This window comes from Narcine bancroftii, chromosome 2 (assembly GCF_036971445.1).
Source record: "Narcine bancroftii isolate sNarBan1 chromosome 2, sNarBan1.hap1, whole genome shotgun sequence".
In the NCBI taxonomy this organism is placed as follows: Eukaryota; Metazoa; Chordata; class Chondrichthyes; order Torpediniformes; family Narcinidae; genus Narcine; species Narcine bancroftii.
Genome location: NC_091470.1, coordinates 325749497 through 325766171, shown reverse-complemented (window position 1 = coordinate 325766171; position 16675 = coordinate 325749497). Strand labels below are relative to the sequence as shown.

Here is a 16675-nt window from a genome sequence, read left to right as displayed (position 1 = left end):
GGTGGATAGGGGGGGAGAAAATATATAAAAACTGTATTACTTTTGTGTCCTAGTTTTTATTATTTTGATGTAATGGATTAATACTGTACATGTTTTGACGCAAATGGAAAATATTCTTTTTAAATGAAGGAAGAAATAGAAAAATATCTTGTAGTATAGATTCAGCAAGCCAGGTCATGTTTGACAATTTTACTGGAGACCTTTGAGGGTATAACAAGCACAGTATATAGAGGGGAACAGGTGGATGTTTTATACGTGGATTTGCAGAGGACATTTGATAAGGTCCTGCATAAAAGATTTATCATGAAATAAAGATGCCTGGAGTTGGCGTAAGGTATTAGAATGGATAGAAATTGGTTAGCCAATTGAAATAGATGGATGCTTCTATCCTCAAAGGCCATGGCCTCTTTACTGCTACCAATGGGGAAAAAAGTACAGGAGCCTAAAGATGAGCACACAGTGGCACAAGGACGGCTTCTTCCCCACTGCCATCAGATTCCTGAAAAATCAATGAACCAAAGGCACTACCTTACTTTTTGTGCATTTTTTAAAAAAGTTTATTGTTGTAAGGTGGTGTCTTGGGTAAACTTGTACCTCTCACTTTGTTTGTTTTAGATTGGTCACAGTGTTCAAGCTACCGAAAGAAAATACACACACACACTGAGAGCAGTTCAGTTTATACAAGTCTTTATTACTAAATCTAAAGCTGAATTCACACTACAATATGCAAGCCCTTCCCAATTATACTTATCAATGCCTGGACTGGTCCCAACTGCCAAAGCGAGGCGACGACTGCACACTTGTAGTAGGTTGTCTGGGTGCCGGTAGCAGCTTCTCCACCTCCCCGGACTGGGACGTTGGTTTGGAATCTTGAAGTTCTTCTTCTTGCTGAGAGATGTTCTCACCTCTTGGAGAGTCTCAAACTTCAGCAGTGGGACCATGGCTTATATTACCCAAAATTTGTTTAGTTCAGATCTTATCTCTTTGAACAAATGATTTAATTATCTTCAAGGTCTCCTGACAGTCTGCGACCAACAAAAGACAACTGCATCTCTTGGCCTCATGGTGGTGGAAGTTGGATAATGTCTACTGATTCATATGCATCCCTGGACCCCATAGTGTAAATTTAGATAATGTCTTCCGATTGGAACAAGGGGTCATGAGTTAAGGGTTAGGGGGCAAAACTTTAGAAGTAACATGAGAGGAAGCTTCTTCACTCAGAGAGGGGTGGCTGAGTGGAATGACCTTCCAGAAGAAGGTGGTTGCAGCAGGGTCAGTTTTGTCATTTAAGAGGAGGTTGGATGAGTACATGGATGTGAGGGGGTAGGAGGGTTATGGGCAGGGAGCAGGTAGGTGGAATTAGTGGAGTTTCACATAAATCGGTGCGGACTAGAAGGGCCGAGATGGCCTGTTTCCGTACTGTACTTGTTATATGGTTATATATTCAACTACATTCTGGACCCCATAGTGGAATTTAGGTGTGTCTAAATATGCATCCTGGGCCTCATAGTAGAATTGAGATTATGTCTTCTGATGCACCTGCATCCTTTCATAAGCTAGTCTAAATCCTCCATTACAGGTGGTTTATATGAATGTTTGCTCCATGAGGCTGCTACAAAACATCGAATTTTGTGACATTTCATGACAATAAATTCTGATTCTGTGGTTAATAATCGGTGGCGAGCAGAGTGCTGCAGGGGTCAGATTAACGATTTGGAGAAGAAGATGGTGGATCTAAGTTTGCTAATGACAGCAGTGGAAAAGAACATTGTTTAGAAGATGCAGAGAATCTGCAGAGACATAGTTAGATTAAGGGTAAGGGTCTGGCAGATGGAGTACAGTGTTGGTAAATGTGAAGTCATCCATTTTGGAGAGAAAAGCAGTAGATTAAATTATTTAAATTGGATAGGATTGCAACATGGTGTTCTTCAGAATGACTTGGAAATGCTTGAACATAAATTATAACATTTTGGCTTGTAGGGCAGCAAACTGGATGTTAGACCTTGTTGCTGGAGTGATTGAATTTAAAAGCTGGGTGGGGTGCCACTACAGCTGTATTGGTGAGGTCTGCAGTTCTGATCTCCTTGCTTGAGAAAGGATACACTGGCTTTGGAGGCAGTGCAAAGGAGGTTTGCCAGGTTGAATCTGGTGATGAGGGGACCAGAGATGGGTCTTTATTCACATGGTGACAAATTATATCATGTTTGTATTGTATATTGATATGTTTTGGGAGATAAATTGGGGTAGGTTTTTTAGTGTAGGTCACATACAAACACTTCAAAACAGATCTCATTTAAAATACTGGAGCTCTGCTCAAGCCAGACAGGGCGGCTCCTGGGGGGCCTTTGAGTGCCCAAGAGACTTCACTAATGGGTTGTTGTTTTGAAAAGCAACAGATGAAAGAGATTAGAGGAGTTGTTTGGAGCCGCAGACTGACTGGGAGTGCAGTTTGCTGTTCTAAGAGGGTCGTATGGTTTTGCAAGCAGAGAGAGTTGAACAGCTTTTTTCTCTGGGAGAGAGAGAGAGTTCAGTTCTTCAGTGCTACAGTCAGCAGGAGCTGGGACTGGAACAGGACAAGCTAGAAAGCTTATGGAAAAACCCCATTTGGAAGACAGGTAGTGAGTGCTTAGTTCAGCCTGGTCAAAGCCCTTGTGGTTCATGCAAGAGGAGAGGACTGGCTGCCTAATGTTTCATTTGAAATAAGAGAAACAAAAAGGAACTTTGTGGTGACCCGAAGGGAAGGTTAACATCTGGAAAACCCTTGTAGCGGTAGCTACGAGGGGAAAACAAGAACAGAACTACAAGCTGGAGTCAGTTTTGTTTCCAACAGTTTATTCGAAAAACCCCATGCTGCACCTTACAAGGCGGCCTTCAAGTCCCGCCCTTGTACTGGTAGTGACGTGACGACACAGCCAAGTATGCGTGCTCGGCCTACGAGGTAAGCAAAACCCGACAGGCCATCTTGACGTGGATGCTCCACTGCCGCGCCCATGACAAACACTGAGCCGGTTTGCCTTCATCGCAATGTGCGCCTCCACACAACCCCCCCTCCCCCACACCAGAATCTAGTGTCCTGCTGCCCTTGGGTGCTGTGGGATCGTGCCCTTAGGCGGTCGCCCCTGGTGCTTGGGCTGTGCTGGTACGATCTGCTGACTGAAGTCCAGCCTGTCTGCTGTGAACAGTTTCTCCCTATCCCCAATGTCCAGTGTGAAAGTTTTGCCTGAGTTACACAGGACCTTGTACGGGGCCTTCATAAGGTCGTTGGGGAGGGGACGGAACGCAGGCTGCAGCAGACGAATACAAAGTCTGCAGTTGATGTCTTTAGGGATGGACGCTGGTCGGCATCCATGGTGTGAGAGTGGGGGGTGGGGGGTGGTGCAAATGAGGTTAACCTGTCCCATAGGTCCTGTAATGATGCTTTCCCCTCAGTGCCTGAATCTTGGGATGGTGGGATGAATTCGCCTGGCAGGGTTAGTGGGGCGCCATAAACCATTTCAGCTGAGGATGCCTGTAAATCCTCTTTAGGTGGTGTCTTGATGCCCAGTAGGACCCAGGGGAGCTTATCCACCCAATTGGGGCCAAGAGGGCTGACTTCATGTGGTGGTGGAAACGCTTGACAAGTCCGTTGAACTGTGGGTGATAGCCGGCGGTGTAATGCAGCTTGATGCCCAGAGCTGCATCCACAGTGCTGACGTAAACTGCACCCCTCTGTTGGTGGTTATGTGGGCTGGTACCCCAAACCTCGCGATCCAATATGTGAGCAGTGCCCTGGCACAGGAATCGGTTGAGGTGTCCTTTAGAGGAATGGCCTCCGGCCATCTTATGGAGTGGTCTATTACTGAAGAGATTCTGGGCATCCTGAGAGACGGGCAATGGGCCCACGATGTCAACATGTATATGTTAGAACTGTTTCTTCAGAGGGTCAAACTGGTGGACTGGAGTCTTGACATGACGGTGAACTTTGGACACCTGATATTGGGTGCAATTGCGCGCTATCTGCATAACTTGTTTTCTCAGGTCATGCCACGTGAACCTCTTTGCTTCCATATGGGTCGTGGTTTTAATGGACGGGTGTGCAAGGTTGTGAACGGCCTTGAAGACTTGTTGTCTCCATTGCTGAGGCACTACTGGACGCGGTACGCCAGTTGAGACATCACACAGGAGTGTGTCAGGCTGTCTGGCAGACTGAGGTCTTCATAGCGGAGGCCGGCTGTGCAGAAACCCTGCGTCTCCTCGTCCTCATTTTGGGCCTGTGCCAGCTGGATGTAATCCAGCCCGGGGATAAGGACTGGATGGCAGGCCGGGAGACTGTGTCGGCCACGATGTTGTTCTTGCCAGAGAGGTGCCGGATGGCGGTGGTGAACTCAGATATGAAGGATAGGTAGCAATGTTGGTGCACTAACCAGGGGTCCTTGGCCATGGCAAAGGCATGGGTGAGGGGCTTGCGGTCCGTAAACACGGTGAACAGCCTGCCCTGCAGGAAATACCAAAAGTGCCTGATAGCCAGGTAGAACGCCAGGAGTTCCCTATCGAAAGCACTACATTTGAGTTTGGGGGGACGCAGGTGGCGGCTGAAAAAGGCTAGCAGTCTCCACTGACCTTCAAAGGATTGATTAAGGACACCCCCGATGGCTGTCGCCGATGCATCTACGGTGAGTGCTGTGGGTACATTGGATCTGGGATGAATCAGCAAGGTGGCATTGGCCAGGGTATTCGTTGTTACGGTGAAAGCTGCATCGGCCTCCTCCATCCATACTAGGGTCTTGCTTTTGGCTGATATGACGCTGAACAGTGGTCTCATGATGTGAGCTGCTCCCGGGATGAATTAGTTGTAGAAGTTAACCATTCCTATGAATTCCTAGAGGCCTTTGAGGGTGTCGGGGCAGGTGAACTGGTGTATGGCTGTGACTTTCTCTGCCGATGGTACTGCCCCGTTCGTGGTGATAGTGTGGCCCAAGAACTGCATGGAATCTTTCCGGAATTGGCACTTCACCACGTTGACCGTGAGCCAAACTCTGACAGGCGAGTGAAAAGCCTGCAGATATGGTCCTTGTGCTCCTTGTTTGCAATGAGCGTGTCATCCAGGTAGATGAACAAGTTCAAATTTCTGCCCACCATTTCCATCAAGCGCTGAAAGGTTTGCGCCGCATTCTTGAGACCAAAAGGCATGCGGAAGAATTTGAAAAGTCTGAAGGGGGTAATAATAGCTGTCTTGCCATTGTCATCCAGGTGGACTACGATTTGGTTATAACTACACACCAAATTGACTTTGGAGAACACCTTTGCACCATAAAGTTCTGTATGTGTGGGACTGGGTAGTGGTTGGATGTGGTGGAGTCATTAAGGTGGTGGTAATCTCCACAAGGCTGCCAACTGCCCAAGGACTTGGGAACCATGTATAATTGGGATGCCCACGGACTGTTGGACCTGCGGACTATGCCCAACTCTTGCATCTGGGAAAATTCCTCTTTGGCCAACTGCAGTTTGTCTGGGGGAAATCTCCTGGCTTTGGCGTGGAGCCCCTGGGTAGGTATGTGGTGTAGCATCCCATTCTGTGGCATGGTGGAAGTGAATTATGGTCTTAGGATATCCAGGAATTCACCCTGGATGTGGCTATACTCGTCCTTAGGGATACTCACCATGGCCATGCCTGGGTTGCAGGTGATGGTTGCTTTGATTTTGAAGTTCCGGGCATACACTAGGCGCTTGGCTTTCACATCCACCAGCAGGCTGTGCACCCAAAAGAAATCAGCGCCGAGGAGCGATGTGCCCACAGCAGCTAGTGTGAAATTCCACTGGAACTTCTCATTCTCGAGCTGTATTTGCACGTTGCTCATACCCAAGGTTTTGATGGTGGTTTTCTTTGCCTACCGGAGTGTGGGGCCTCATGGTCGCATTCGTGTCTCCAGTGTGGTTGAGGGGATGACACTAAGTTCAGCACCCATATCGACCAGGAACCATTGGCCACTAGCTTTATCCGTAACATGCAGAAGGCTTTTGATGTGGCCAGCTGCTACAGCCATTAGCGGCGGCTGGCCTGGCCATTTTCTGGAAACAAGCAGGTTTACCTGCATTTACGTGCCTGTGACCCCCAGTGTTGGTGATAAAAGCACCAGATAGTGTTTGGTGCCTCTGCTGGCTTGCTGAGGTGCGGTTGTGCCCGGTCGGAGTTGGGGTGCGACACCTAGTTCATGGCAGACTAGTTTTCGCGATTTGTGCATCACAGGACATCTGCTCTGGCCGCGACCCTGCGTGGTCCAAGAAATCCTCATTTTCTAACAGCAGCTGTATGTTGTCTGGCATCTGCTCCAGGAAAGCCTGCTCAAACATGAGGCATGCCTTGTGGTGCTCTGCCAGTGCGAGCATTTCATTCATGAGGGCGGATGGTGCTCTGTCTCCTAGGCCATCCAGGTGCATGAGCCTGGCGGCGTGCTGGTGCCTGGACAGGCCGAAGGTACTTAAGAGAGATTCTTGAGAGCTGGGTATTTACTTTCCTCCGGGCGGGGTGGGGGGGCATTGTGATTCAGATCGTCCATTCTGGCGTCACTTGGTGGAGGGTGCTAACGACATAATAGAACATTGTCAAGTCAGAGGTGATCTGCCGGAGGTGGAATTGTGCTTCCACTTGTCCGAACCAAGTGCATGGGCGAAGCGTTCAGCGGGTCGGTAGTTTCATAGCCACTGCGTTAACTGCTGCCGTGTCCATGATATAGAGTCCAGAATCGTCTGGGCTCATTGGGGTCACCAATTTTAGCGGTAGCTTTAAGGGGGGGTGGAAACAAGAATCGAAACTGCATGCTAGAGTCAGTTTTGTTTCCAACGGTTTATTCAAAAAGCTTGCCTGTGCCTAATAAGATGGCCATCAAGTCCTGTCCCTGCGTTAGTGGTTACGCGATGACATAGGTGCGTGCGTGGCCCCTCTGCTCACGAGGGAAGCAAACCCCAGCAGTGCCATCTTGACGCAGCTGCTCTGCTGCCGTGGCCATGGCAAACACGGAGCCGGTTCGCCTGCATCGCAATGTGCACCACCACACCCTGATGGAGTAAGTTTCTTCGGCAAGACACTGACGTGGCTGATTAAAAGGAATCAGTTTGTGTCCAGGAACAACAAAAGTGACAAGAACCTTCCTGAGCAGTAACCATTTACCTTTCAAGCACCAAAGCTTGGTGAACTTCATAAATGTTAAATTCTGTGCACAGCATAAGAATTGCCTGTAACTAGTAAACTTGGAGGAATGAGAAGTGAGATTGGACTGTGAATCAAAGAACTTTTCTGAACTTATACACACACATTACATACATGTGCATTTAGAATTAGAAAGGGGTTGTTAGGTTAGTTAAGTCAATAGTGATAAGTTAAAGTGTGGTCCAATTTTAATGTTTAAAGATAATTAAAAAGCAACTTTTGTTTAAGGAACCATTTGTCTTGGTGAATATCTATTGCTGCTGGGTTTTGGGGTCCTCTGGGCTCGTAACAACACTAATTTACAAGAATGCAATAGGATCTCAAAGAAACGCAAAATTATGAAAGGAATACACCAGATGGATGCAGAAAAGTTGTTTTAAATGGTAGGTAAGCTAGAACCCAGTAGAGGCTACCTCATTAAAGATATTTGCAGTACAGTTAGATAGATATTTGCATAGTAGGGAAAGTGAGGGTTATAGTGGAAAAAAAGCAGCTAGGTATAGCTGAATCCACAGCTTGATCACCCCTGATCCTTAATTAAACAGTAGAAGGCATGAAGGGTCTTCTGTTCCTAATTTTTGTGGGTTTTTTCCTAAGTGAAGTGAATGGGGAAGGGAAATCTGGAAAAAAATCCCTTCAGACTAAATTGGAGGAGAGAAATTTAAATTTGTACAAGCCAAATTTTGGATAGTTATTAGGAAGTTCTCTTTTACGTCAAGAGCAAGAGAACCTGGGAATACACTGGAGTAGGTTAAAAGCACTTGTGTACATTTACATAAATGAAAGAGTCACTCACATATAAAGAAAGCGAAAAGTAAATAAAATTGTTATTTATTGCAGGGAAATTGTGCCTCTGACTTTTTCTTGGCATCATATGAAAAGCTAAATGGAGATTTGAAGACACTTAATATTCCAGTGCAGGTAAGAAATGGCTGCTCCAGACCAAGGATGTCGTTTCTAAGATTGTGAGAGTGAGGAGCTAGGGGAAAACAGCACTCACCAGCTCATGCCTTCCAAACCTTGTAATATTCTTTGTTTGATTAAGCCTTGGTTAAAAAGAGGTTAATCTGGAGATTCCCTCCCACAATTAGAAATGTGCTTTTGCAAAAAGTTGATGTGCTGATGATCATTGAGAAAACTCCACTCAAATCTCAAAGATTCAGCAGAAAAATGCTCCATTGGGGTTGCAAATTTATGATTAAATTTCAATAACCCAATTGATTGAAGAATTAGACAAATACAGGATCAAGGTGGAATCAGGGACTGAAAATTTATTAGAATTACAAACTGCAAGGCAGTCAGTGGAATGTAAATAGGTTGTTGAATCGGCAGGAAAAAGGAGACTGGACATAAAATGGCATCATAACAGAAGATGATTTCAATAGGCACTTTCAGGTGGCCAAAATACCCCGATGTAAAGCCGTATATTTGACCTCCTGAAAGCGCAGGAGGCGCCTGTGAAGGGCACTTGGTAACCTTCCTCTGGGAGGGATAATTGCCAGAGTTCTGAGGTTCCCCCACCCCCCGGCACCTGAATGCAGCCGCTAAGGGGATGACAATCAGCTGGCGAGCACCTGACATCCCCTCTCCCTGCCCCCCCACCCCCCCCCCCCCGCAGTGTGGGGACTGACACGGGGCTGTGGGGGGAGAGCGGGAAGTGGGATCAGTGTGGGGACCAACTCAAGGCTGTGGGGAGAGAGCGGAGCAGTGGGATCAGTGTGGGGATCAACACGGGACTGGGGAGAGAGTGGGGAAGTGAGGGCCGGCAGCCCCATTTCTGACACCCTGCACTGGCTGTCCCCAACCCTGACAGCCCGAAGGGACAGGAGCTGGAGTGCGAGGTGCCCCCGTGCAGCCATCCCTTACAGGTGGCCAGCGCTGCGCTTTCAGTGCTGCCACCTGAACGATCATTCCACAGGTCTGAATCTGCTTCTGCGGGTGCATTCTTGGTGGAGAATGCACCTGAAAGTGGCTAATGAAAAGAAAATGTGCTGGTGGGGGAAGTTGACTAAGACACCAATCACTCCTGCAGGGTCCAACCACCCAGTCTGACTGCCGTCAGCTCCAGACAGCCTTTAAGCGGCCTATTAATGGAGCTGACGGTGGTTTTATTTAAAAATTCTGCGAACGCGGGGTCTGCAGCAGCCACAAGGGGTTGCAAACTCCAGGGAAGCTGAGGACTTTTGCCCCTCTCTCTCTCTCTCTCTCTGATTATTAGAAGTGCTTCAGGCAATTTCTGCTGATGGTGAGTCTGCCTGCTTTTAGCAGACTAAAGGAAGTGCCATGTAATTTTGCACTGTCTTTGTTACATGACAAAAAAGAAATCTTAAATCTCCCCCTTGGTGCCTTCCTTTGTGACCACAGGAAGTGCCACACGTGCGCTCACATTTCCTCCATCGGGGCCCCAAATAGTCCTTCCAAGTAAAGCAACACGTCATCTGTGAATATGCGGTAGTCATCTACTGCATTTGGTGCGCCTGTTGTGTCCTTCTCTACATTGGAAAGACTTGGCCTAGTCTAGGAGATCACTTGCTGAGCACTTTTGCTCAGTCCACATCAATTATAGGGTTCTCTCAATGACCAATTCTTTCAATTCTGCACCCCACTCCCATGCTGATATGTCTGTCCATGGCCTCATCCACTGCCAAACCAAGGCCACCCATAAATTGGAGAAGCAACACCCCATATTATGTCTGGGCACTCTCCAACCAGATGGCATTAACACTGATTTCTCCACTTTCTGCTAGACCACTCCACAGTCTCCCTCTTTTGCCTATCACGCTGTCTCCTTTCCTCCAGTTTTCCATCCCCTTTTATCTCCATTCACAGAGCCAACCCCCCCTCCCCCTTGTTTACTATTGTACCCTCTCTTCCTTATCTATCTATTTCCTGTGGACCTGTGTTCCTTCCCCTGCACCCCACCATTTTATTCAAGTGCCTGGCTACATTTTCCTCATACCTTGATGAAGGACTCAAGCCCTAAACGTTGGCTATGTATCTTTTTGATATATAAAGTACACTGTTTGACCTGCTGAGTTTCCCCAGCATTGTTTTCACTAGAGATTTAATTTTAATTTTAAATTTACACATTCAGCATGGTGGCAGGCCATTTTTGCTCATGAGTCGGTCCTGTCCAATTTACACCCAATTAACCTACACCCCCAGTACATTTTATTTGAATAATGGAAACCAGAGCCCATGGGGAAAACCCATGCAGACACTTGGAGAATATGTAAACTATTCACAGATGTGTGGAATTTGAACACTGGACCTAATCGCTGGCGCTGCAAAGGCATTATGCTGACCACTACACCAACCATGCCACCCCAACAGGACAGGAAAGTAAGGTAAAGAACAGTTGAAATGGTTATCTCCAGGAAAGTCTCTATCATTAGTACACTGTTAGTGTTGGATGAAAAAGAAGTAGTCTTCCAGTTGTACAGGGGAAATGTTACAGAGAAGCTCTTGGGAAAAGTTAAAGGAGGGACAGTGAACTAAGTGATTGGCAGTGAATAAAATTATAAATGAGTATAAATAAAGATGTCATAAATACTAATGAAGACCAGAGGGACCTTGTTATTGTTAAAAAGGAAAAAGAAGTGAGACAAAGGATGCAACAGGGTCATGCTTCCAAAGGAAAAGGGAAAGCTCTGATGCATTTGGTAGCCTCAATCTTTAATAATCAAAATATTTAAAACATTGCCACTAAATCTGGTATTAATATATTGCACACAGTAAAATTATATAATGTATTCTCTGCCTCATTGGTCATCCTACACCTCACAGTGAAAGGGAGCCACTCACAACACAGAATTTGATCAGAGCAGATGATAATGTGGGAATTATCTGTGTGAGTATAGGAACACCAACTCTCATTTGCTGCAAGTTTCTTCTGTTGAATCTCTTATACTCCATTCTATAGTAATCACATCAATTTCTTTAACGTCTGACATGATCAGCATATCAAACCCATTGCATTTGAGAGCTTTTCCTATCAATGGACTCATCCATTTGCTGTCTTAGCCTATAATTCTGGATTTAAACTAGCCCAACATTGATTCTTGTGTATTATTGGCTTATTTCACTTTTTTCTTAAAAGGGAATCCAATTAATTATTAGTTTAATGTGGATAAATGTGATGTTATCCACTTTGGAGATAAGAACAGGAAAGAGAATTATTATTTAAATGGTATCTGGTTAGGAAAAGGGGAGATGCATCGAGACTTGGGTGTTGCTGTGCATCAGTCATTGAAAGTGGGCGTGTAGGTGCAGCAGGCAGTGAAGAGGGCGAATGGTATGTTGGCGTTCACAGCGAGAGGATTTGAGTACAGGAGTAGGGAGATCCTGCTGAGGCTGTACAGGGCCTTGGTGAGACCACACCTGGAGTACTGCATGCAGTTTTAGTCTCCTTATCTGAGAAAGGATGTCCTTGCCTTGGAGGGGGTGCAGAGAAGGTTCACTAGGCTGATACCGGGGATGGAGGGACTCGCATATGAAGAAAGGTTGGATAGACTAGGCTTGTATTCTCTGGAATTTAGAAGATTGAGGGGGGATCTTATAGAAACATAAAATTCTTAAGGGTTTAGACAGAGTAGATGCAGGAAGGTTGTTTACAATGCTGGGAAAAAGCAAAACCAGGGGCCATAGTTTAAGGATGGGGGAATTTTTTTAGGACTGAGATGAGGAAAAATTTCTTCTCTCAGAGAGTGGTAAATGTGTGGAATTCTTTGCCACAGGAAGTAGTTGAGGCCAGTTCTCTGTCAATATTTAAGTGTCAATTAGATTTGACCCTTGTGGCCAAGGGGATTAAGGGCTATGGGGAGAAGGCAGGAACCAGGTACTGATCAGCCATGATCATAATGAATGGCAGTGTAGGCTTGAAGGGCCAAATGGCCCACTCCTACACCTATTTTCTATGTTTACCATATGTAGCACATATTGAATGCCAATTTGTTATTGGTATTTTACCTTGAAACTATTGCTTTGCTACATATTAGTGAATATCAGGGCTTCTATAATCACAGTATATTTTTGAAATTTGTGTGGCATCTTTGGTTTCCTGTGCTGTGGATTGAATCCTTTTTTAACATGGATTTTGGAATAATAAAGAAGCCAATGAGGTGAACTGTACTTGTGATTGTCAGAGGAATATTTAGCTTGACTGCGCTGGGTAGGTCACATCTCCAGAATGGAGGACCATCGCCTTCCCAAGATCATGTTATATGGCGAGCTCTCCACTGGCCACCGATACAGAGGTGCACCAAAGAAGAGATACAATGACTGCCTAAAGAAATCTCTTGGTGCCTGCCACATTGACCACCGCCAGTGGGCTGATCTCGCCTCAAACCGTGCATCTTGGTGCCTCACAGTTCAGCGGGCAGCAACCTCCTTTGAAGAAGACCGCAGAGCCCACCTCACTGACAAAAGACCAAGGAGGAAAAACCCAACACCCAAACCCAACCAACCAATTTTCCCTTGCAACCGCTGCAACCGTGTCTGCCTGTCCCGCATCGGACTTGTCAGTCACCAATGAGCCTGCAGCTGATGTGGACAGTACCCCTCCATAAATCTTCGTCCGCGAAGCCAAGCCAAAGAAAAAAGTCAAATAAAGAGATACCAAATGTACCAGCATTATCATATAAAATAGCAGTAATTGTCTTGTTTGGAACCATCCAAGTTCATTTTGCAATAATTTGAGACTGACAAATCACTATTTAATTCACTTTCTTTGAATGAATTCTATTGTGTGACAGGCAGTGAATGCAGAGCCACATAGCTTATCTTCCAAACAAGAAACTGCCTCTTATCAGCAATCAACAACATGTAACCAGATATCATTATCGCCATGCAACCAAATTCCTACATCAGCTCTCCCTTCTGTTGATATGCACAAGGATATAAGTAAGTGTGAATTTGATGTTGTATGTCTGGTATTTGATTCAGCAGATGTGCCCATGCAAGTTGTTTGTTGGAGAAATGAAAGACAGAGGCAGAAATTGGCCAAGTTCATGAGGGGTGGTAAGATGCATGAAGTGCAAGAGCGGAGAACCGTTGGAATTACTGGTGACATTTAAAGGGCTGAAGAATTAAAGCTAAAGGGATAACAGAGAAATAAAACAAAAAAGAACACCAGCTTTTTCATTCTTTGATAAAAATTTATAAATTTGAGTGGCATTTTGAAAGCAGAATAGCAGGTGCCAGAGCCAATCTTGCAGGAAAAGTTTTAATCACTGAACACTAGTAACAGATATGAAAGGAGCTTGAAAATAAGCATGATTTCTGTACAAAATACAAAGAGGAACGAGGTGAAGTGGGAATGCATTTTGCAAGATAGGGAAGTGGGATTCAGCTAATGGTGAAAAGGAGGAGATACACCTCGAGATTGGAAAAGTAGGATTGATAGCTCTTTTAAATGCAGATCAAAAGTATGCTCTGGAACACTGAAACATGAGGACATGAACTTTAAAGTGTTACAGGTCAAAAAGAGAGGCAAAGACTGAACTAATTTTAAGATGTGATATGAACTCATTTGTTAAAGGGTTGAACACCAGCAAGAAAAACACTATAGTCAAATGTAGGAATAATGAATTTGTGAATGAGAATCGTAGATATGAACATTGGCCTTTATAATGTAGAGGAATTCAATCTCAAATTTAAAGGTCTTTTCACATTGAGAATCACTAAATACCTGTAAGTACTCTGAAACATCAGTAATGTCATATAATAACCTTGTACACTGATTGCAATGTTATGGTTATACAAGGGGGGGGGGAAAGCCCAAATACAACTATTTTATGAGGACCATGTGTAAGATTCAATTAAATTGTAGACAAGGAAAATTGTAGTAAGATATGGAAATATAATAAATTCAGTTATTGCAAGATGGCACATATCTGGGTTGGTAAAATTGGTTGCCTTTCAAATGTAAATTATTCTGTGTTTTAGATCCACTTAGCATTACTCGCACTTTAAAACAGCCATTCTCAGCAGCAGCCTTACGTGTTGCCCCCTTCTCTCTCCCCACCACTGCACATTTAAATAAAAGCATTGTTTTCTTTGCACTTCTTGTAACTTGACTGCTTCAAAGGGAAGGGGCCTTATGAACTTTGAGCAGGTGGCCACTGCTAAATAAAAGGTTGAGAATGGCCACTTTAAAATACCATATGCAGTCTCATTCCAATATTTATTAAATGGTTACATTTTCATGAATGTATCCCATTTTTTGAAAATATCTATTATGTTTGTTGTGATAAATAGTATCATATTAAATCAGTGTTTAACCTCTCATTATGGATCTCTCTGCTTAGGTGACATAGAAGACAAAAATGTTCTTTCTAGTAGAAAATGTGAAGAAGACTTGTACTCATCATTTATAGCTGGGCTCCATGATGAAGGCAGTTTGCCTCAGACTGCAGTATGTCAACCAGAGAACAACTTTACCCCACGAAGTGGCATTCCTGAAAGTGAACCAGACTCTGGACGAGGACTAATAACTTCTTCTGGTGAGTACAGTTATATTATGAAGACCACATTTTTATACTTGGAAAATTCTAGCCAAATAAACCATTTTGTACTTTGATGATATCCATAGGTCTAGATTACTGGAGATGTGATGTTCATACCTGCTTCATCAGACAATGAAAACATAAAACTATGTACTGTATAATTAGAGTTGTTTGAAAGGCTATTAGATATGGGTGGATGGTGAGAGAATTGACAATTTGGAGATATTCCTATTCCTGGTATTCAAATACTTTTGCCACATTGCTTGCTGCAAAAAAAAGTCCTGAAATGGCATATCTGTGGTACTTTCTTTGATTGAGTTCTAAATAGTCAGTGAAATGTTCATTGATGAGCTGAATGTCAGGCAAAATTTGCATGGATATAACTGCCATCTGAAAATATATTATTACCCTCCACTAAGTAATGAGAAAGTAATTGGTTTTGAAATCTGACTGCAATTCCATCAGGTGCATCTATCCATTTGTATATTTGAAATCCCAGGATCAGATGTATTTGTCATCTTGCCATCTTGGGTACCTTACTCACCTTGAGGTGAGATTTAACAACTGAGATTGGTTGGCAGGTGCAAGCATTTCTGTCCCAAAGTGAAGACTGCATATTGTTTTTGTTTTGCTTTATCAAAAAATAGACCTCAAAATGAACCCCTTCCTTTCACGTCATCAAAAAAGATGGAAGCCAATGAAATTCCATATTTTACAGAAACCTACACATTTGTCCAGCACTAAATCCATAGGAAATTGTGTATAGGGCAAATAGAATACAGAATTGGATTTCCATTCTCATCTTAAGTTTCATCCCCGGCCTCATGTAGCCTTTGTAGGTCTTCACTCATTGATCACTGTTCCCATCTGCACTTATTCTCCAGTTTTTAATTAGCTATGCGGCCCTTCCAACACATACCACCCTGTTACACCCTCGTGACCAATTGACCTATGAACCCATATGTCTTCAGAATGTGGGAGGAAACCCACAAGGTCATAGGTACAATGTACATACTCCTTACAGACAGTAGGCTCTTTTAAACTGTGTCACCTGGGTAGCCCTCCTGGGACCCAGGTACGATTACTGGGGCAAAGGTGCTGGAAGCACCTTTTAAACTGCAGGGGGATCGACCCATTAATTCGCCAACCTGGCGATGATTCAGTAAATGATGCATCACGCACTCACTGGAACTACGGGCAAGTCTTACCCCCTCCCCCCCACCACTGGCTGTCAGACACCACCCTGTTAGTCAACATCCACTACCAATTACCACCTCCCCAGTTAGTCACCCTCCCCACCATCAGTCGCCACCTCCACCTGTCAATCGTGTGCCCCCTCCCCCAGCAACGTCCCACTGCCGTGAACGTTGAGTCATCACTGCAAACTGGAATGGCGTTCGCATTCCCCCCCCACCAGGTCGTGGCAGGCACTTTAGCCAGGAGTTTCCCTGTGACACCAGAGCGCAAGCACTGACGTCACCAGAGTAACCAGTTCAGCCATTTTCCTGTTCAAATTGCCTGCGGACTCTGAGGTAGGTCAGGGACCCGGTTGGATCTGGACCACGCTAGCCAGGTTGGACGCTCTCTAACTGCCACATGAGTGGGATACTAACCAGGCAAATTGCCTGGTTAACCCCATTTTTCATGGCAGTTTGAAAGGGCCTAGTGAAGGATTTGAACTTGGGTCACTGACACCATAATAGCATTGTACAACTGTGCTGCCCTGTTGCAAAGTACTTTCTGTAAAACATTTGTTATTCTCAAGATGATGTAGTGCAAGAATGGTAGATTTTTTTTTAACTATAGAATGTAATTCATATTAACACTACAGCACATTGATTATTTTGGACTGTTACACTGTAGTATATTAACTTTTCTAGTGTACCCAGAGTGTTTCAAAGGAGAGCAGGGAACTGGAGACCCAGCAAGTTTCAAGGGAGTGCCGCACACTAAACCATCAGGATTTGTGACCAATAGGACGGCA

At 44.8% G+C, this 16675-nt stretch overlaps 1 protein-coding gene across 6 annotated transcripts in view; it reads left to right on the top strand.

The window, feature by feature from the left end:
• ripk2 (receptor-interacting serine-threonine kinase 2) overlaps nt 1–16675 on the top strand; it is a 134537-nt gene that overhangs the window by 75340 nt on the left and 42522 nt on the right. For all 6 annotated transcript variants that reach the window (XM_069921977.1, XM_069921976.1, XM_069921978.1 and 3 more), the window contains 3 exons: nt 8027–8107; nt 12940–13087; nt 14494–14688. In XM_069921977.1, the coding sequence (XP_069778078.1) occupies nt 8027–8107; nt 12940–13087; nt 14494–14688 (424 nt within the window). The remainder of the gene's footprint in view (nt 1–8026; nt 8108–12939; nt 13088–14493; nt 14689–16675) is intronic.